This window comes from Micrasema longulum, unplaced genomic scaffold (genome assembly GCF_059751315.1).
Source record: "Micrasema longulum isolate JH-2025_06_02 unplaced genomic scaffold, ASM5975131v1 h1tg002185l, whole genome shotgun sequence".
In the NCBI taxonomy this organism is placed as follows: domain Eukaryota; kingdom Metazoa; phylum Arthropoda; class Insecta; order Trichoptera; family Brachycentridae; genus Micrasema; species Micrasema longulum.
In genome coordinates this window covers 502,398-524,638 of record NW_028279350.1, presented here as the reverse complement: position 1 = coordinate 524,638, position 22,241 = coordinate 502,398, and the positions used below count along the sequence as shown (strand labels likewise).

The 22,241-nt window shown below is 33.5% G+C and overlaps 2 protein-coding genes across 3 annotated transcripts; both read left to right on the top strand.

Moving 5' to 3' along the window:
- Positions 1 to 4,507: 4,507 nt before the first annotated feature.
- On the top strand, positions 4,508 to 10,920 carry LOC148272808 (alpha-tubulin N-acetyltransferase 1-like). 2 transcript variants are annotated; one of them, XM_088239546.1, is made up of 6 exons: positions 4,508 to 4,780; positions 7,030 to 7,179; positions 8,260 to 8,431; positions 8,713 to 8,897; positions 9,795 to 9,879; positions 10,680 to 10,920. In XM_088239546.1, the coding sequence occupies exons 1-6, from the start codon at positions 4,677 to 4,679 to the stop codon at positions 10,707 to 10,709; spliced, it is 726 nt and encodes a 241-aa protein (XP_088095672.1). In that variant the 5' UTR covers positions 4,508 to 4,676; the 3' UTR covers positions 10,710 to 10,920. The 2 variants fall into 2 exon arrangements, with proteins under 2 accessions (XP_088095672.1, XP_088095674.1); XM_088239548.1 differs by having other exon boundaries at positions 4,552 to 4,780; positions 8,713 to 8,852; positions 10,680 to 10,847.
- A 3,306-nt stretch (positions 10,921 to 14,226) lies between these two features.
- On the top strand, positions 14,227 to 21,324 carry LOC148272807 (uncharacterized). Its single transcript, XM_088239545.1, has 6 exons — positions 14,227 to 14,324; positions 16,036 to 16,201; positions 16,639 to 16,762; positions 18,490 to 18,639; positions 20,180 to 20,369; positions 20,748 to 21,324. Exons 2-6 carry the CDS (start codon positions 16,089 to 16,091, stop codon positions 20,939 to 20,941), a joined length of 771 nt encoding a protein of 256 aa, XP_088095671.1. The 5' UTR covers positions 14,227 to 14,324; positions 16,036 to 16,088; the 3' UTR covers positions 20,942 to 21,324.
- Positions 21,325 to 22,241: the final 917 nt, after the last annotated feature.

The window sequence follows — 22,241 nt, the reverse complement described above, 5'->3', positions numbered from 1 at the left end:
TGAGACATGTATTATCGACAGAATCAAGAGAGGGGTGTTGCGTTGATTTGGACATGTAGAGCGAATGGACAGCGAAAGAATGGCTAAAAGGATCTACGATGCGAATGTTAATGGGTGCATATAAAGAGGAAGACCGAGAAAGACATGGCATGATCAAGTCCATCAAATACTTGGAGATGGACATGTCAAGAGTAGGAATAATCGGCGTGCGTGCATGAGAAGATGTATGAATGTAAAGGAAGCGAGATCTGTATGCTAAGGCAGAGTGATATGGCATTTTATCCTCTCTGCCTACCCCTACGGGGAAATGGCGTGATGGTTTTTTTGTTTGTTTGTTTGTCTATACTAACAGAATGCATTAAGTCAACAGTCTTTATATATTTAAAATATTTGTTAATATTAGTGCAAAATGTTGATTTCAAATTTTATGCGATGTCTAGAATAAAGATTAATCTTTAAAGCTTAAAAAAAAAAATTGTGGGAGAAATAATGCGTTGAAAGAATAAAAAAGCCTTAAATGCAATTATCTCGGAACTTGTTTTAATGACTTAATGCATTCTACCAGTAAAGCCTCGATATAATCTTAATTCTATTTTGCGAAGAATGATCGCATGGCAGCTGTCCTTAGGAATGTGCCTGCTCATAAATTAAATTTTCTATTATTTCTTCAGTAAATTTGCCATTAAATAAATAAGTAAATTTTTGGAAGGCAAAATAAGCCATGTAGCTTCCTAGTTGGAGCGAGTTGTCTTCAAACAGTCTTCAGGCCGGTGCCAGCTACTGTGCATCCTCTCAAGTCAGATTTGTGTTCCGTAGTCCTGCGATGAACTGTCCATGAACAATCAGCAGTGGATGTCCTTGATGAACCAGATGACTTGTAAAGTAGGCAAGCGTAGTTAATGCTCTCAGAAGGTATCTGTATCGCCTCGATTGATGAAGGTTTTCAATGAAAATTTCTGTGTCTGTTCTCTTATTTCTTCATTTCTCACTAAGTTGAACTTCTGCTCGCCTGAAATTATTCTTAAACACCTAGTTTAGAAAACTCAATATTTTGCTGTTTTGGGCCCTAGCTAGGTGCCAATATTCGCATCCGTAAAGGAGAAAAGATGTTATGCAGGTGTTGTATAGTCGATATTTGGCTTTTACTGTATAATCTACGATCTCCAAACAGTCTTTGTACTGTTTAAAGCAATGCCTGCTATACCTAACGGCACTCTCGGCTCCATGTGATTGAGAGTTTCCATGTGATTTTAAAATACTCTTCGTAAATAATTTTAATTCGGTTAAGAATAATATACAGACAGAAAGAAAGTATTTATGTAATAAAAATACTAATCTCAATTTTTTCGCTCTTCTTCTTTACCATATCCATACTTAATGGTGCATTGGACAATATACCATTACACCAATTGCAGTGTAGGTATTTTAATATTTGATTTTAAATTTATTTCATCCTATGTGTCCAATAACCAGTAACCAAATTGAAGAATAAATTAATCAATATACCTATTTTCATTTATTTAATTCAGAACTGTTATTATTTTGTCTAGGCGTAAATAAACTAAAAAAGTTTAATCAGTGAACATTATATTTATTTACAATAACAACAAAAAACCATCACGCCGTTTCACCGTAAGGGTAGGCAGAGAGGATAGAACGCCACATCACTCTATCTTTGCATACAGATCTCGCTTCTTCTACATTCATACATCTTCTTTTGACATGTCCATCTTCAAGTATTTGTTGGATTTGGTCATGCCATATCTTTCTCGGTCTTGAACATTCGCATTGTAAATATTCTTAGCTGTTCTTTCGCTGTCCATTCGTTCTACATGTCCAAACTAGCGCAGAGCTCCTTTCTTGATTTTGTTGATAATGCTTGTCTTAGCCTTACATAAGGTACGGATCTCAACATTTGTGCATCTATCGTACATAGTTTTACCACACATTCGCCTCCTTTCCTTGTTTACGTTGGAAGAACATCAAATTTTGATATTCGTGTTAAAGAACATATTAGGTGTCTTCAATTAATAATAATTTCTCTGAATTCGCAAATCACCTAATCAATTCAAAACTTTTGAAAATAAACAAAAAAATGTTAGTAAATTTTGGGCGTTCATAAATAAATAATTCATAAACATTCAATTGCACTGTACCTGTCTGATAACATGTTGCACATCCGATAAAATAGACTCATAACTCAAAAATGCTGAATTGCCAGGGCAGTCTAAAAACTAAAATAACACATCTTAAAACTGGGTTTTCTTTTTTTAGTTTTTTTTTTCATTTCACTCTTTGAAGCAATGCTGATGTGTCATATATATTTAGATTTTTCTTAAAAAACGTTATTACATTACTACATTTTCAAAGAAAACCTCGATTGTCGTATAAAAAATTGTTGAAATATGACACTGTTTGAGAATGACTTACATTTGAGAATGACGCATTTAAATAAGTGTTAAAGCCAGTGTATCAGAGCCATTAAGTGGTTAAATCGTAAGCTGGAATTATGTCTATTTTTTCTTTATGAGTTTTTTTTAAATAATTTACTATGCATATTTAACTCAAACTTAAAATCTTTTGACTTTTGACTCTATTTTATCAGAGGTACAACGTGTTTAATTTTCAGCAATATTAATTTGAATACTCGGTCAACATTTTTTTTACATGGAAAATCACAAGGTTAGTGGTTCAAATATTTATTTCAAAAAGAATATGTCCCCTGGGCACCAGAAAATTGTTGTTGAATAGTTGTGGCATTTATGAAGAAACAAGAGATTATAATTAATATTACTTTGATGTAAAATGATCTCTTGATATCAATGTTGTCATATTTTCAAGGCTTTTGTATTATTGTTTTTTACTATTACAATGTTACTATAAGAGTTTAATTTTAAGAAGTTCTTCTATACTGCTTTTGATTTTAAAAATAAAATATGTTCTAAAATATTATTATCATTTTACCTGAAGGAAAAATAAAAATAAAAATGCATAGATGTACGTTTTTACTTAAATAAGTATGTGCTGTAAAATAATCAATAAAAATTTCAAGCATGGGTCTTGTAATGTAACTTAGCCTGTGTTGTGATGCGCACTAAGCTCTTTTGAGAAGGAAGGTATGTCGTTATCTAGGTATAGCATATATCAAAAGCCCTGCATGACTGAAAAATGGTACCTGTGTATTTTATTATTTTACCGGAGTCTTAAAAGACCACTTTAGTGAACCAAAACATGATAAAATCGACTGAAATACAAATTATAAATTAAATAAGAGATTTATGTATGTATCTTAAAAATAACAAATCCAAAAAGACAGTGGATAACAATATACAAATAACAAGATAAATATAAAGCATTAATGTGTACAAACTCATACAAGAATAACATAGAAGAGTTGGTGTAGAGTATATTATACTCTAAACTCTAAGGCATATAATTAAGGACTATTCTTAATTCTATGCTCTAAGGATTTAATTATATACACATGACAAGACTTATACGATTTCAACATAAATTTAAAACGAGTATTATCAGGAAAAATTCACCAAAAAACATATTTAAAATAAAAAATGGTTCTTATAATAAATGATCAAATCATCCAAATAAAATTTAGAACTTCCTAAAAAAGAGTAACATCAAGAACAATAACAAACTTTTTAGATACCTATTGTAAAATAACAAGAAAGCATAGAATCAAGAATATTCCAGAAGGAGCGTAGAATCATATTTGAATACATCGAACTGTGTCCAATAATTCCCCCACTATGCCCTACTTTCGCCGCGCGCATTCGTGAGGTCGTAGCGTAATGTTGCTTGAAGGGAAAAAAATCATAACACAAATGTAAGGTAAAAAAAAAGCAATCTCGGAAATATTGATTGACACAACAGAGTAGATAAGTAATGGATCATTTTATTAGAGTAATTGAATTAATGAACTTTAAACTTAAAATATAAAAATAAATTTTATTTTACATAAAACTGATATTTTTATATCATGTTAAATAATATTTGATAATGTCGGTCAAATATATATATATATAGTTGGATAATTTATATAGCGCTATTTTTGTGAAAATCACCTCAAGGGCGCTGTACAATTAATAAATATCCCAGTACGTCTTGCAGCTACAGAGCGCATGGACGGTTGGGATTCTAGCTCCTCGTTTTCAATTAAGGTCAATCAAAAATTATAACAGATAGGAGCTAGATTACAGGACGTCTTGCAGCTACAGAGCGCATAGACAGTTAGAAATTTAGCCCCCATTTACAAATGTCTATGCAAGAAAGATAAGAAAAAAATAAGAGCATAAATCAAACTTTAGTTTTGTTGGAAATTAAAAAAAATCTATTCTATCTTTAAATTTGGCGCTTTTTGTCACACGTGGCCGTGCACCAATCAAAATAATAGTATAAGAAAATTACCCTTGTGGAAAGATAAAATAAGGCCTTTTATCGTATAAAGACTAGATTTTTTTCCTAACTAGCTAAGGTTTCTCGGGCGTGAAGTGAGTCATAATTGCATGCTTCGCTTGCTTTCCTGACATTATTACGATTATTACGTTGTCTTGTGTCAAAAGGCGGCGCAGGCGAGTAGCGGGTTTTCTCGGTTCTGTGCTTCTGTCAGTGTTCAGCGTACAATATTAAAAATAAAAATTATCAAGTAAATTAAGATAGTTATGGAATTTCAATACGATGTAAAGGAACTTCAAAACACAGACTTTTTAATTATCAGTGAAGTTGACGTGATATCCTACTATAAAATCAACAACGATGACAGAAGGTGATATATGGTTTTAAATTGAGTTTTTACGGTATAATTTTTACCGTTGTGGGCATTCAAATGACGTTTGGCGTATTTTGGTGAACTAAATTTAGTTTTCAGCCTGACCTCTTCAAATTTATACTAGGGAAAATATTATAAAAATTAAACTCGGCTTCACTCTCCTGCGAAGGTTATCGTGAAGCTTACATCCAAAATAGGATATTTATTTTTAGTCACGGTTTTCCAGTTTAGCAGAAGACTTACTGTTCGGCGTCGGAGTTTAGGAACCAACTTAAAATATCCGTATTCTGGAAATTTGATAATATATAAACTGATAATCATAATACTTATAAAAAAAAATACATATAGTCATACTAAACAAGAAAAATAAATATTGTTAAATAAAATATTCATCTATGCTTCATATATGATTCTAATATGTAAGGTTTCTATTTTTATGTTAATCCAATAATCTATCTATCAATTTTGATAACCTGCATATTTCGCCATTTTATAGCATGTAATTGTAATATTTTGTCAGATTTTCTTCTCCCATAAATTTATATGATAATGAATTCTCTTCGCTCAATATTCCTTCATTAACCATAGCTGCACAGAATACAACAAAATTTGTTCCTCCCGTGATATATTTGATTCAAAACATTCTCATTTAAAATAAATAAATATTAGAACTACTTTAATTAAATATGTATCACTATCACGTTATTCTCCTGTCTCTATTCTTTATAGGCATTTTAAGGTTAATCTCCTTAACAGAATCCCCCCTTTTTCCTATTTTATCCTAATCTATTTTATCCTTTTTATCCCTCCTAACGCTTTGGGAACGAAATCATTATTATTTCATTTAACTCTCTCGTATGATATTCTTTAAATATTATTATTTACTTAACAAATTACAACAGGGATGGAGAATACCTTAAATAAGGGAATATGGAAGTCTAGGCATTTACAGGGCTTATGACCTGATTATTGGCTGGTTTAAGTGGCCACTTTACACACTGTGTAACATTCACCATTTTGCCTATATGTTAACCACGCTTGCCTACTTGCATCAGGTTCTCGACGTCCTAGACGTCCACTGCTGACTGTTCGTTGGCAGTTTATGTCAGAACTCCAGGACGAGAACCCGACTTGGGAGGACGCAAAGGAGTTGGCTGCCGATAGAGATGCATGGAAGCTCTTTGTGGATACCATATGCTCCAACTAGGGAGCGGATATGGAATGATGATGAGTGATGAAATAATCATGATTATGTCAAGAAACAATAATGGAATAATTGATTTGATTTTGGAGTCAACTTTGCAATACTCAAAGGTTGCCATGCTTGCAACAAACCCAATAATTTGAAAGTCAGATTCTCACAAATAAAGCCATATTTTGAACTGACAATGTTATAACTATTGTAAACAATGAGGAACTTCAGCCCTACGGGAAATTAGATACAAAAAAGGTTTTCTTACGCGCGGTAAAAATTAATGCATCAAATTGTACGGTAAAATTTCTTAAAAATGTACAATTTAAAAAAAAATATATATTTAAATAAAAACGCACTACTTTGAATGACGTCACTGGTTCATATGAACTATCCAATGATAGAGAGCATTGAAGGATATCCGGTTTGGTCACCTTAAACGAACCAATCGAAGAACTGTCATAGAACAACCTCTGATATCACACGTGGAGTTATTTCAGAAACAAAAAACTTTAAAAAATCATTGCGCTGATTATACGATATATAAAAATAAAAATAAAGTAATTTGGCTAAGTTTAATATTCTATTAACAAACAAAAAAATAAAAAAAGACACTGAACTTCCTCAATGTATTCTGAATATGTTTCAATTCATATATCACTTTTTAAAGATTTTGGGTCTTGCTGGGTTTGCACATTTTGCTGCTAGTAACCCTCAACTATTTAAAAAAGATTATTTTTAAAATCATTGCTTAACACCAACAAAAACAAAATATTGCAATTACTTCAAAAATCATGAAAACTGTTATCAAATTAGCTCTGTATTAGGATGGCAGATATTGAATTCTCGTTGGTCGTAAAAAAAACAGTGTTGCGATGAAGAAAAATAAAAGAAATATTATTACTTTTATAGTATACCCCGTGTTACACTGTTCTTCATTTGACCCTACCCAAGTATGTATGTACATTTTTACATGATAGGTAGTCAGTCCCCAAAGTGATTTGTTATCAGAATGGGTGTAAACAAATTGGCCAATATGAATGATTGTTTCCAGGAGGTATTTCCTTCAGGTGGAGAAGTTGGTCGACGCTCTGGGAGAACTGTCAGCTCACGAGCAGCAGCTGAAGAAGCCCATCACCACCTTCAAGAATCTCATCAACACCAACCACACCATCTACATGGCGCTGGACCCAGATTTTAATGAGTAATTTTCTATTCGTAGAATAAGGAGAAACTCTTTGTGAATCTCGAGAGAAAAGTTTGATGTGTTTGTATCATGCGCCATTGTAATTATTTCATATGTTAGTTTACGTTACTTTTTTCGAGCTTCGAGTCTATAGTCAGAAGTATTGGTTTCAAAGCTGTGGTTCTTTCCACACTGCAATATTTTATTGTTCTCAGTCTGCTACCAGAAGCGTAAGACTGATCACCTTACCCTCCATATGTAATGTAATTATTTAGATAGTTGTACAAATTTAATTTAAACACCTAGTTATACCTTAACTAATAAACAATATTTTGTGCCATAATCGGCAGAACAACGTGTGCGACAAAGAGTGAATTGTGCAGGAGAAGGTTTTCTTTAATGTTTGTTCCATTTATATTTTTTGAATAATTCGGTAAATGGGATTTATAATGGTTGCCAATACTGAAACGACAGCCAAATTGTTTAAATACCTTCCGCTTTTAAGATAGTGGCGGAAACGCTGTTTTCACTGTTCACATTCACTGTTGTCGTCGGTTACGTTGTTTTGTATAGCTTAAAAATAATGTGCCAACATATATTTTTTTTAAGAGTGGAATGATGCGGAGTAATACACAGAAAACTATAATTGGCCTATAATTTTGGTTTATTTGTAAATATTGTTTTTAATAAATAAATATTCTTAAATGTGGCAAGTGGATTTTATAGAGCCATGATGTTTTTGGCAATAAGGAACACTTCCTTTAAAAAAAGGCAATTCGCCAAAAATGTCGCTTACGTTATTCTGCCTATTATGGCTATTATTGTTTAAAGTATTTTATTGTTATGTTATGTTTTTGAATAAAATTAAGGTACAATAAATAGTAAACAATATTTTTTTTCAATTCCTATAAGATTTTTATACAAGGATAATTTGATATATTTATTTATTTTATACCTACCCATCACTGTTTTTTTTTAGTAATTTTTTTTTACATGGTATTGTGTGGAACGCATCGCCTGTGTAAAAAGAGGTTCCGGTGTATTTACTACTTACCTAAAATCTTCAATTTCAACTGATATTTGTATTATGTTGTTTAGTGGCAAGGGAGCCGCTGCGGGATTTATTAAAGTCGGCAAGAAGAAACTTTTCCTCACCGACGGACAGAGGGAACAGGTGGCTGCGGACATTCCCTGTGTGTTGGACTTCTACGTATTCACTCAGGAGCAGCGCAAGGGTTGGGGGAGACGAATATTTGACTATATGTTATCCGTAAGTTTATTATGATTATAACGATCGACTTTATTTATTTCTTTTCGTAGTTTTCTTCACCATAACACAGTGTAGGATAAAGAAGAATATGCACGGCGCTCATGTGTAGATGGTGTGTTTTTAATGTACACCTATACTGTTAATTCGCCGTCAATCTTTGCTCCGTGTATTTATGTACTGTTTCTTGTGTATATTTTTCTTCATTTAAATTTTGTAATTGTAAATTAAAATATTTTTTTTGTAACTTTGTGATATATTTTTTTAATAAAGTGATTTTGCAGGTGGAGAATCTAACTCCGGGAACAATGGCCTACGATCGCCCGTCACCCAAACTGATCAAATTTCTAAAGAAACATTACGACTTGACTAATTCTATCTGGCAACCCAATCGTTATACAATATACAAAGATTACTTCGATAGGTACTCAAATTCTCATAACTCAGAAAAAAAAAATAAACGATCTAGGTAAAGTTTCAAGTCTTTTTGGTTTGCTTGTCTTCAGTAGTGCTTCTTCACCACTCATCATACAAAATGCATGAAAGCTCTCTTTATTCTAGCCTATTGTATTTGCGCGTGTAAATCTAAATTTGGGCTATCTAGTATATTATATTTTCCCGTCATAGTCCATTGTCTTTATTCTGGTGGACCCAATATTTTGTATATCACGGGGTAGTTACTACGACTAGATAACCTTAAAATCAGCATTTGTGATTTACCCACTAAAAACTATTTTTTTATCCTCCTCCATGAATGCTACAAATAGACGAGTCATCCATTCAAATCATTTTTACGAATCACAGCTTGTTTATTCGTAGCATTTATTGAGGAAAATACAAATTTGTGTTTTTAGTGGGTATCTCACTAATGCTGATTTTATAGTGTAGTAATTACCCCAAAATATTATGCACAACATTCATTTTTTATTACCATCACACTGTTTTACTATTATGTTTATTGGTTTATAATAATATATTGCTCGTAATGAACTAACTTTATTATAATATTATGTGTTAGTACTATTTTTATTTGAATGATTATTGGAGACATTGACAACGCCTGCACTTTATTCAAAGTTATTCTAGTTGAAAATTTAGAAAACATCGGATCACATCTGTTTGTTTCAAATTTGAACGTTGTCATGTTCATAAAATGCTGAAAGAGAATCGGTTGTAAATCATTTTATTAGTACATAATTGTTAGTAAAGTTATGCCATACTTTTAAGAAATAACTAATCTTTATATGTAAGACTTGTAGTATTTAGTCTTCCCCCGCATTGTGTAGATACTAACAAATGTCTTCTTGTATTACTTATTATAATATTCATTTGATTAGTTACAACTGTTGTATTTTTTGTGTCACAGTTTAGGGAGACTTCTTTCCAATGGATATATTCCGGAATCAAATGGACCACCAACGGGACAGAGAAGATTAGATTCTATTAGCAAGGTAAGTTGTTACATTATAGGGGTAGGAACTAGGAACCTCACACTCGCAAAATTTATTTTGTTACTGTTCACAATCTATCTATAATTAAGATTTTTAAACTACTGATTTAGAAAAAAATCTTATTAATATTTAAAGCATTAGCTTTGTGGTCAAACATTTTTCTAAATGTTATTAAATATTTGCATATAACCACTTACCGACTTTTCAATGTCTACCGGTTTAGAGACGTACCCGCCTCTTCATTAAACCAACATGCAAAGCCCACTATACACCTTCACAAAAATATAAAACCAACATTCCATGCATTTTAATAATTAACCCTTACATGCACTGATTAGGTTATGAAAATATTTTATGTTGAATCAGGTTGTGGTTATGTGGCTAGTGTCTCGGACTCACGGACTAAAGGTCCGTGGTTCGAATCCTACTCAACCCCAACTTGATTCCCATTTTCTAATAGTGAGTTATTTACAACTCGTTGAAAATGGCCCTCAAAATTAAATATTTGGGTAAATCATAAGAACGCAAATATTTATTTTTATTAAAAAAAAAAAAAATGTCGTGGGAGAAAAAGTTGAAAAAAAAAGGAGGGGGTGAAGGGAGGGGCGTAAGTTTAATAGATACAGGGTAACCATTACAATGGAACATAGATAATGGGCTATATTTAAAGTTTGTTTGATTATCGGTTAAATGTCGGTAAGTGGTTATATACAAATATTTAATAACATTTAGAAAAAAACCATTTTATTTATTTTTTGCGTTGGTAATCATATTCCACATATTTAAATGTTTGTTTTTAGATTATTCAACAAGTACCTCCCTCTCCGTAAGCTGAACCCCCAGGCCAAGGCTGAACTGAGAGTTGTTTATACCATTACCAAGAACATCCATCACAATGGAACACATATGTACAACAAGTACCTAATCATCGTTACCCACTGATTATAATTTATTTATTGGATCTTGCACCAATTGCATTCACCCTTTTTAAAACAATAACTTTGGCTCTTGTCAAAAAAAGTTAACTGTTATTTAAAAAAATATTGAAAACAAAAGATAAACTGAACGTGTGTCCATTTTACCCGTTATAAAAACCTTTTTATTATTAATGAAGACACAAATTGTGCTCATCTTGATTTACAATATTGATATTATAATTTTTATATTTAATATCTGAAAACTCAATAAATTTTATAAACAATCGTTATAATATAACGAATGGCATCTGTGTTAATCATTGTAAAAGATGAATCAAAGTTATAAATTATATTTAGGTTGTGAGAATTTTTTATATTTGGTTAAATTTTTCTCAAAAAGGTGCTTTAATTATTTATTATTGATCACCCTCGATGTTTAAATGAAAAAGGGGAACTTGGCTAAGCCAAAACTGCAATTCGCTTTATTAAAGATATTTTAATTACTAAATAAAGTAAAATTTACTGATTTAAAAAGATCTTGTGCATAGCACGTAAATACTTATCCTTATTCTATAGTTATAATATTTTTATGCTAATTAACATTCCTAAATATTATATATTAGGAAGTTATCAAATGTTGTGCCGTGACTAGTGGTTGAAACAGTAAAAACAATTAAATTATTATTTCCACGTGTTCCCGGCCAACGCCTTTAAATAGCGCTAGTAGTTTTAATTATTTAAAATATTATATTTATTGCACTCATTTATCTTACAAATCTGTGATTATAGCAGCTAATGTTGTATTGCATTAATTATTTATATGGATATTAAGTAATCAAATTATTGTTATTATTTATTTTACAAACTCCATGTGGACACTATGATAATACCATTTGAATATTAAGCACCTTTATTAGTAGATTAAGTCAAATTAATTATTATTATTGGTTGATTGGTATGTTTACTCTTGGCACATTATTACATTTTAAATTTTATGTTTCTTGACGAAACCACCACCAGCTATGTAGCATTTCATTAATGTTAACATTTTGATAAATAAACTAAAAAAAGCTTAATTTGTTTTATTTAGTCAACTATTTAAAACCCAGATGTCGAAAAATCCAGTTGAACTAAAGGAACCCTGGTTCTGATATATATGAACTGTGGTTTTGGTATATAGTTGACAAATTTAGAAATGGTCTAAAAACAAAATATATTTTTCTCGCAAATTAATAGAAAAAAATCAATGATGACAAAAATTGTCTAAGGCATATTGAAAATTGTAAGAGAAATTATTAGAACAATATGTCATTTTTATATTATTTATTGAATCCGCATTAACTTTGTGGAATAACATGATTAAATATATTGAATTAAACATTTTCTTTTAAAAAAACAAACACTTCACACATTGAACCTGTGTATTTAACGAATAATAAGTTAGGAAAATAAAATTGATAATCCAAAACATATTAAATAGAAATGGCATATTAACCATATCCGGTGTGGAGATAACCATTAGTACATCAGACGAACAGGAAAATTAAAAAAATAGAATGAAAAAACACCATCAAGCCCTTACATCTAATACCTTCTCAGAATTCGCCAATCACATAATGGAATCGAGCCATTTTGTTTATTTTGTTTATTCATATGTAATCAAACACCTTCATTCTAGAACAAGTAAAGGCCAAATAATGAATAGCTTACAAAATCGAGAAATACAGAAAAAAAAAATTTTTAAAAGAATGTTAATTAAAATTATACTAAAAAATCTGTTATCATTACCACAATATTCCCGTTATGTAAACTCCCTCCCCTCCTTTATTAGCTCCTCGCACCCCTGTCAGTACTTAGATTTTAAATTTATTTTCTAGTTTATATTAGTACCTATATATAATTTTTCTCAAGCCTGGTTGTTCTGTAATGTAATTCACCACTGCAATTGGGCCTCCTGGCCTGTTGTGGTGCAAAAAAAAAAGAAAATGAAATGAAATAATATGTGGTTAATAATAATTACACCTGTAGGTGGAGGGATCTGTGCTTTCCAAAACTAATAGTGCTTCAAAATAAACTCTAGTGAAATAAACAAAATATTGATTTTAATTATGTCATTTGTCGGCCTCGTGGTGTACGATGCAGAGGTCTCGGCTCGATTCCTAACATGGTTGTCATGAAATATTTATTTTAAAAGGTGTTTTTACACTAGATTATTTCATAGTCCCTGGACTGGTACCTGAAGCGTAAGATTACCTTACCTTCATGTAACAAAAATTATCAAGATACACTGTGATTGGTGTACCAATGCAGTACCCTATGCACCATTAGGGGTGGAAAGGGAACGATGATGATGATTTATGTTATTTTTAATAAATAATAAAATATTCAGAATTATTTTATTTAACAAAAAGCTCTCTCAAAATCGACAACAATGTTACTAAAATGGACTCTGAACTGGCACCTGAACCGTAAGACAGATCATTTTACCTTCATGTAACAAAAAATATTAAGATATACTGCGATTGGTGTACCAGTGCAGTGCCCTATGCACCATTAGGTGCGAAAAGGAAATTATGATGATGCATTTTTAAAATGCGAAATAATTTATTTTTTTAAAGTAATAGTCCCCACAACATTATTCTGCATTCGTACGGAGAAAGACCGAAACTACAATTTCTGTCAAAAATTAGTTAAGTATAAACCTAGAAAAGGCAAGAAAATATGATTTTTTTATGAAATATGTAACAAAAGTTCGAAAAGCTTTAGATAATAATAAAACACAATTCCTACCGTCTGGAACTTTAGTCTACTCGGTCAAAACGAAATTCCGATTATTTAACTATTGTATATGATAGGTGCCCTAATGTCGAAATTAGAGCAGAATGCAAGGCTGAGTTAAGCATTATCGACAAAATTAAGAAAGGTCTTTTGCGATGGTTCGGTCATGTGAAGCGAATGAATGATGAAAGAACGGCTAAAAAGATTTATGATGCGAATGTGTCTGGTTGTAGAAGTCGAGGAAGGCCGAGAAAGACATGGCATGATCAAGTACAACAAATTCTTGAAAGTGGTCATGTGAAAAGTCGGAATAATCGACGTGCGTGCATGAGTAGATGTATGAATGTGAAGGAAGCAAAGGAAGTGTGCCAGGACAGAGTGGTGTGGCGTTCTATCCTCTCTGCCTACCCCTCTGGGGAAATGGCGTGATGGTTAGTTAGTTAGTTAGTATAGTGCCGGTCTCATCCTGGAAGACTTCCGGTTTTATTCGCCGTAACTAAGGGACGCGAGATTAAGATAAGAGGAGCGAAAGTGTTGGATAGCGATAGACTGGAGGAATTATTTTACTACTTAAAAAATACAAGCCCCGTAAATAAAACAGTTCTTAAATTGATTTTTTTCTAGCAGTGTCGAAGATAAATGATAATCTAGCAACACTGAAAAGATGTCACCCGTTTGGCGATTTTGCGCTATTGTTTGTTTCTGTGAAGATTAATGTTTATAAACAAATTTCATCGCACACATGTTATTGTAAGTTTTTCAAAATATTCTTTCTTTTCTTTAAGCAATTTAAAAACTTTTTGTAAGGTGGTATTTTTGAGTTGAATTATATTTCGGACTCTTCCGTGTAGCCTTAATTTCGTATGTTTTCAAGGATGCAATTATAATATCGAAGGTAAAGTCTATTATCTTGTGATTTTATCAGCCTGTTTCCGCCTTCCCCCGTTTTATGTTAAAACGAATAAATTCAAATATTGCTTTTGCCAATCGTCGTCCTGAATTCCAATTATTATTAATTGACACAAGTGATAGTAGATAGTACTACGATTTATTGATATTATGGTATGATATAAAATAGTAAAATTCACTACGCGCGCGTATTGTATTTCAAAACATATTTTATATTTCCCTTTTTACAGTAGGATTTTAACACTTTGAAGTATATTCTTCTCAAACACTTAAAAGAAAACAGACATTTCTTCAAAGACATTAAACTCATAGGAAACAAGAATAACAATAAGAATATTGAGGTTAGTTTGTTTTTGAAGTAAGAAAGTCATTAAATGTAAAAAAAATGCTAACGTAACAAATACGAAGTCATTTTGAAGTCAATAAAATATAAAAATACACTTTGAAATATTTTTTTCTTGTCCATTAATACAATGAGTGTTCTTAATCATCTGTGTGTAATTTTAATAAACTTTTCTGTGTCTGGGCGAATGAAGAATACAGTTATGTGTGTGAAATAGAACCAGATTCCTGAGTGAGTGTTTTCGTCTCGATGACTGCTCTCAAGTAAAAATCCTGAAAAAGGAAATCATGCGGTGAAGGGTCCACCCCGAATGTGATGGTTGGCGCATACGCTTTACATGTTTTGGGTTCGAATCCTGGAAGGGTCGACTTGAAATATTTATTTATGGTATAGTTTACACCACAATATTCATTGTCCCTGGACCTGAAGTGTAAGACTGATCACTTTACCTTCCTGTAACCAAAGATCGAGATACGCTGCATTGATTGTACTATTGCACTGTCCTATGCACCATCAGGTGTACACAAAGATTTGAGAATTAAAGATATTGTCAATTTTATTAATTAAATAAGCAATTAATTAATATATGAAAATCGCTGGGTACGCAATAAAAAAATGCATGTAAAGAATTAATTGCTGAGTTGCGATTAATTTATTAGTAATTGTGTGCATCAAAATGATGTCAAGTAACCATATTCTGCAGACTGTTTGTTTTCATGTAGGTCACTGTATTTTGTTTATTTTATTTATTTGTTCTTTCACAATTTTCGTATATTTGGGGTCACACGCCGAGGGAAACTTTTACATTATTCTGAAACTTGCCCTAAATGCATATTAAGCAAAATTAATCCAATAAAAATACATTTTTACTTATTTGGCCTGATGCACTCATCAATCCGTGCGCAACCCACCTCCATTATCCAATTTTTGATAGCAATTTTATAGTGAGAGTACATTTTATTTGTCCTGGTGCCCATTTTCAAAGAGTTGTAAATAACTCACCATAGAAAATGGGAATCAAGTTGTGGTAAAGTGGAGTTCAAAACTTGGATCTCCGATCCACGACTCTAGCCACAGGACCACAACCCGGTTCAAGGTTCACTCGCTGTATCGAGGTTCTTCACTTTTTATATGTGAGTTGTTGCTTTTTTGTGCAATTTTTCTATAACATTTCCACATCTGATCTAATCGTACATCGGTCGTCGGCAGGATCGGGCGAGAGTAAGGCCATGCTAGTGGTGGCGTAGTCCTCCACCCCCGCCATGGTGGACCCGGAGCTGGAGTGGGGAGAGCTGGAGCTCCCTCAGCCTGTCCTCGCCTCCCCCGCGCCCCCCCTGCACACGGCCAAGCCCAAAGACGCCAAGCCCCCATACAGGTCATTATAATTATGAAGTTTTTCTCTACACGTATACCTAACTTTTCTCTATATCTAGCCGACCTCAAATAAGCATGTATAAGTCAAGTCTTACAAATTAAGCCTTATTTTAACTGACAATGTTGAAATTATTGTAAAAAAATGTATTCTGAATAAGTTTCAATTAATATTTCACTTTTTTTAAATTTTGGAATTTGCCGGGTTTGCAAGTAGTACCCTCATTTATACTTTGTTCATGATCTTATTCCTAAAAGTAAAGTAAGGAAGTAGTATTTCTTATTAAAGTATATTTTTTGTAAATTTTGAAAGAATCAGTTTGTTTTAGTTTTACTAAATAAAATGTATCAATTTTATTATGTTTTTTTTTATTGCTGCGTAGCTAGTATAGGTATTTTGTTATCAACGCAGTCTATTTGAAACAAAGGATCTTGTTTCAGCTATGCGAGTCTCATCAGGTTGGCCATCAGCAACTGTCCTAATGGGAAGATGACCCTCTCGGAGATCTACCAGTTTATAATACAAACCTTTCCTTACTACCGGATGGCCAGCTCCGGTTGGAAGGTAACATTTTTCTTCTACCATAACCATCGTAAATATAACTGTAATCTGTAATTGTCCTTATTTTTTTTTCCAATGTAATCTTTATACGATGTAGTTTTTGTCAAAAACTGTATAATTTCTACAGTATGAAAAAAAATGCATTAAAATAGAATATTACCAATCTCACGAGTCGAAAACTCCTTCTGAACCCTATTCCTATGTTTTATTGTTTTGAACAGATAAGTCATATGTTTCTGGCTCCTAGACAATTTAATGCTTTATATCGTCTCTGGGTGCGTAATACCTCTATTGTGACCAAATTAAAATTACACAAGAGAGTGAAAAAACCGATTTTTAAGCAAGGACCGTGTAAATAATTATGTATTTTTATAAATAGCATTTTTTAAATTTTATTTGAATAGATACATTTAGAAATATAATTAAAAATGTTACATTGGAGGTATTGTTCGTTCTTAAAAATGACACATTCGGGGTTTTTGTATTGACAACTTATCGTATTGAATTTATTTAGCATCTTCTCTGTTTATAAGATAAGGAAAATGAAAGGTGACTTTAATTTTGTTAAAGCCTTAATTAAAAGTTACTTGAATTGTGTAAATTGTGTATTTGCAATGTTATTATTAGAACACACATAACAATATGTATGATATGTGTGCCCTACTTTAAGATTTAAATAAATAAATAAATAAAAACCGTTTTTACAGTTGCATAGGTATATTTGGAGATGCAAAGAAAAGTTCTTACACAAAACCTTATAAAGCACTAAATAAAACTACTACCTAACAATTAATAGGAAATGATTTGTTTTGTCTCGGTGGGGTAGGGTATCGTAGAAAGGATGATGGTCTTTTTCCATAACCAATTTAATTTCTTGTAGTTGCTTGAATTTTTCTTCTGATATTGGAAGCCGGGCTTTGTATAAATTCTCGGAGTAAATAATCACGTTCTGACTTTCGCGGCGACTCGGTAATATCTCCCAATTGGAAGAATAATCCAATGTTAAATACACACAACCATCGGGTGCATATTTGAATTGTCTTATTATATGTCGACAACTACTGGATCCTCCGCCTTTCTGCCTGGCCTAATAGATGAGTAATTCGATGGTAAATTGTATTTTTGAAAACTTGTAGGGAAATACCTCCGATGTGGAGAGCCAGGTCCAGGGGAAGTTACAGCTGTTAATGTAAAAGCTCCAATGTGACGATTGTGCACATTGGAGTTATTACGGTCCTACCTTTGGGAGACATAACAAATTGGAGGTTTATTTTAATCTGAGTGATTGAGACATGGCACATTGGAAAAATCGTCACGTTGGAGGTATTACGCGCCCAGCGACGATATCTAGGATATGAAATTGCTCCAAGTTTTTAATATCGGACCTGAAAACTTAAATTCCTCAATTAAAATTCAGCACTTTTGCTTTGTTTTAGTTTCCACATTTCTTCACCGCTTTATTTCATGTTTATCTTTATAAATATGTTTGTTTCGATGAATATAATATTTACTTACAACGAAAATTATCATTTTGTCACGGGTTGGCCCGAGTAAAATATAAGTAGTGACTTCTAGGACGTTCCCACGTCCAGGTGGAATGAAGTACACTTCTGTCTACAAAATAGAACCGGAGTCCGGGACGAGTATCGAGTCTCCCGGACTGTATCGAGCATTGTTCTCTGCACCACTGTGCGGATAAGGAAATGTGATTGCCTATTAATCTCTTCCAGAATTCCATCCGGCACAATCTGTCCCTGAACAAGTGTTTCCAGAAAATAGCCCGCGGTAAAGATGACCCGGGGAAGGGCTCATATTGGGCTATTGACCTTAGCTTCCCGCACAAGGAAGGACACGCCAAGAGGAAAAAGGCTATCTTTAGGGTGAGATACATTCCTATCACTACAGACATCCCTCTGGGAATTCAGGGAGATATTTTTTTATGTTTGTTTTTTTATTACTATACTGTAGTGAGAAAAAAAATTTTATACGAAATTAATTGAGTCCTCACAAAGGAAACCCGTCCTGAGGAGGAATGATACAGCGTTCAATATTTAATTTACAGTGTTTTCGTGTCACTCGAATATTATTTTATTTATTCTACGCAAATTTGCTTCAGCCAGATTTTTTCTTTTTTGTTTGCTTAATTTTATGAAAAAGCATATGCACCTTTGACAGAAAGGTAATGTAAAATAATTACAATCAGAAATTTTGAGGACAAGAAATTGGTATCTACACTACTTGCACACATGTGCATCTACCATCTCCCGGGAAGCAAGCAGCTCTGAGCCAAATATTTTTACTGTTACTAGGCAGAGGACAGCGGACACTGAACACCTAAAATACCCACCCTTCGGGTATCAGCCATCGCTTTTGTAATCTTGCTAACCATAATACCTTAAGGAATGATACCTTTGTTTACTTTTTGTGCCATCATGTACACTTGCCAAACTTACTACTTCTTTGCTCAATGGATTTTTTTTGTCAACTTTTTAAAATCATTTTTAAGTTGCTGGAATTCTCCTCGACTTTTAGTGATATTGGCTTCCATATTATGTAAATGAAATTATCATTAAATTATCCCTAGCTTAAACTTCAATTGTAAATAGCGTCCAGATTTTCAACCACCCATTCGCTCTATAGCTGCAAGACATTTTAGATAATTTGTAAATTTGAAAACACTTAGCATTTTTTTTTCTACAATGTAAATAGGGCCAGATTTCTAAACGTCCATGTGCTCTGTACCTCCAAGGCATGTTGGGATATTTATTGTTCAGCACTCTCGAGGCAATTTTCACAAAATGGCACTATTTAAACTATCCTAAATAAATAGGGACTATCCTAATAAGGAATATTGACAATGAAAGTATGTTTTCAGGCCCTTGTGCCCCAGGCCTCCCGAGCGGACTTTCAATTCAATCGAAACATTGTAGCGCTACAACTGTGCACTACACACGGCGTGGTCTCATCGCAAAAGCCTAAAGGCGCATTTTGTTTCGATAATATCCCGACAAGACGAAACACGTCACATTGTATACGCTTGTATATTATTAAAATCAAAGTAGAATCAAATCCAATATTCTTTTATTATGTGTTCTGAATTGATTTCTGGAGTCCATATTATGAGAGAAGCGTTCATTTTCTTTCCCGTTGCTGTGGTTTCGTATCGTCTATTCCTGGGTCAATGTCTTAATCTATGGTCGCTCTGTCCGTTTCCGCCAATTTGGTATCCCGGTCATCCATGGATTTTGTTTTTTCATAAAGCTCATAATGCACCAGGTAGGTGTTGGACCTGGACTCCAGAAATCAATAGAAACATAATAAGAGTTTTAATGGTAGGTAAAACTCCAATATTTTGGATAGTGAAAATGGAATTCTACCAAATGCATTCACAATAAATAATGTAATATTTCCATTGTTTAGAGTTCACCGTATAGTCCAGAGTGCAGCAGCAACAGCAGCGACTTCGGGGGCTGGGCGGGGCCCCTGGGGGGCGCCGCGGGGGTCCACGCAGCGGCGGACGGGCCCAGCGTCCCCGGAGCCCTCCCCCCCGCCGGCCTTCCGACCCCACCGCCCTCCAATTACACCTACACCTTTGTAGATACACCCGAGCGTGAGTATATGACATCAACTCTAACTATATAATGAAATGATCCAGGGTATGCACAATTTGTGTTTGTTTTTATTTCATTTATTGGGGATGCCAACAGTAACAGATTCAAAATATAAAAAACTAATGACAGACACTATGGCAAATAAATAATACCATTTTTCTTTATCGATAGTCTTATCTTCCTGAAAACACAGATTGACATGTCGGTAGATCGATATTTATCATACCTCGGTAGATAATACATTCCAGGTTCCGAATTGTAAATCGTCAATGTTGCTAATTGCCCCGTCATCTGGGTGGGTTTCCGTTTTTGGTTTTGGAATTTTCCGTCTTCTAGCTGGCTGGCTCGCGTTCAACGTTTGACTCTTAACTTTCCAGTATACGAACCCAGGGAGGAGGAAGAACCGTGGCCAGCGGCCGCCGTGTGTGCCGGGCCGCGCCACCGCTGCTACACGGACGAGTACGGGAACTACGTGGACCAGTACAGCGGGGAGTGCGACTACACGTGTCGCCTGGCCCCCCCCTCCTGCCCGGCGGGGACCGACTCCCAGCTCTGGGAGCAATACTTATAACGGCACCTCCACCGCTCAGGGTAGGCCGACTGACTCCCGTCTGCGAGATATATATGCAGCTACAATTACAGGCTAACTGTCCGTCTAATACAAGTGTACGTGATGTTTTTGTGTTCAGGAAAATAGGCCAATCTTTTGTCGATTTTATCCCCCGACGCGAGGTGGAACGTACTCAAATAGTGACCCTTTAACTAAACAGAAGATATCTGAATGATATCCACGTTTCATCTTTAACTCAATCGGTGACTTTTTGCATTCAAATGATGTAATATTTTTATCAAGTTTATGATTGATAAGGTTGATCGAAACGATCGGGTGTTTCAAATAAATTTAAAAATATTTATGATTTGATATTGTCAATTAATAAATTAAGCATGTAGGTGAACAAATATTTTTTTTATTCAGTATTTTGATTTGAAATTTATAAATAAAGCTATCGGGCTAACATTGAAGCTGTGACATTTTAAAAGTAAATGCCGGTTTGTGAAAATCTTCTTTAGCTACAAAATGTAGCGAGTCTCTCCGGCCGTGTGTTATCTATAAGGACCCTCCTTATCCGCAACTATGCACAAAGTGTTCAAGCCGCCGTGGCGTAGGTGTTAGTGTTACAGTGTTACTATAGTCTGATATGATATACACATGCACGTTACTAGACGTGTATGGTCGACCAATCGGATCTCCAATCTCCTGTTTATAGAGATATATATTAACATCCGACTTAATATTGAAACATGTAGTTAATTATACACACCTATATAGATAAATAATCGTGTTAATACATATTATGTACGTATTAGTGTTTGTAGGATATATATCCATGTTTGGTTCAGCCATGTACCGAAGTTTATTATATTCATTATAAATTATTTAAAGCCGTGATCGTGTCTTACCCAATCATGTTAATTCAGGGTAACTTTATCTTTTAGTGAATGAACTTAAAAACCTCTTTCACGGCAGTGCAATATATTAAGCAACGTGTTATAAATATTTTGTATACAAATTAATATTTGACTGTCGCAATTGTTTAGCAAATTGTTTTTCTGTATACCTCTGATTAGCATTTTCAATGTACTTTTATTATTTATGCAATCATTATTTTTGAGAATAGTATATGAAACGGCTGACTAGTAATGAATAATTACTAAGAATTCCTCATTTGATTGATTATAATATAGCTTTTGTGGGTTTGACGCACTTACAGGTAATGCCTCGGAACTGGCTGCTCGTTCCGACACGAGGTCGACTCGGGTCGTCTTGTGGATTACGCAATTATTACCACTTAAAGAATATTATTATGTAT

Coding starts and splice junctions, on each gene's coding strand:
- LOC148272808 (XM_088239546.1), top strand. CDS start 4,677: ATGGAATTTCAATACGATGTAAAGGAACTTCAAAACACAGACTTTTTA. Junction 7,180..8,259: donor CTGGACCCAGATTTTAATGA/GTAATTTTCTAT, acceptor TATGTTGTTTAG/TGGCAAGGGAGCCGCTGCGG. Junction 9,880..10,679: donor GATTAGATTCTATTAGCAAG/GTAAGTTGTTAC, acceptor GTTTGTTTTTAG/ATTATTCAACAAGTACCTCC.
- LOC148272807 (XM_088239545.1), top strand. CDS start 16,089: ATGGTGGACCCGGAGCTGGAGTGGGGAGAGCTGGAGCTCCCTCAGCCT. Junction 16,763..18,489: donor TGGCCAGCTCCGGTTGGAAG/GTAACATTTTTC, acceptor AATCTCTTCCAG/AATTCCATCCGGCACAATCT. Junction 18,640..20,179: donor GGAAAAAGGCTATCTTTAGG/GTGAGATACATT, acceptor TCCATTGTTTAG/AGTTCACCGTATAGTCCAGA.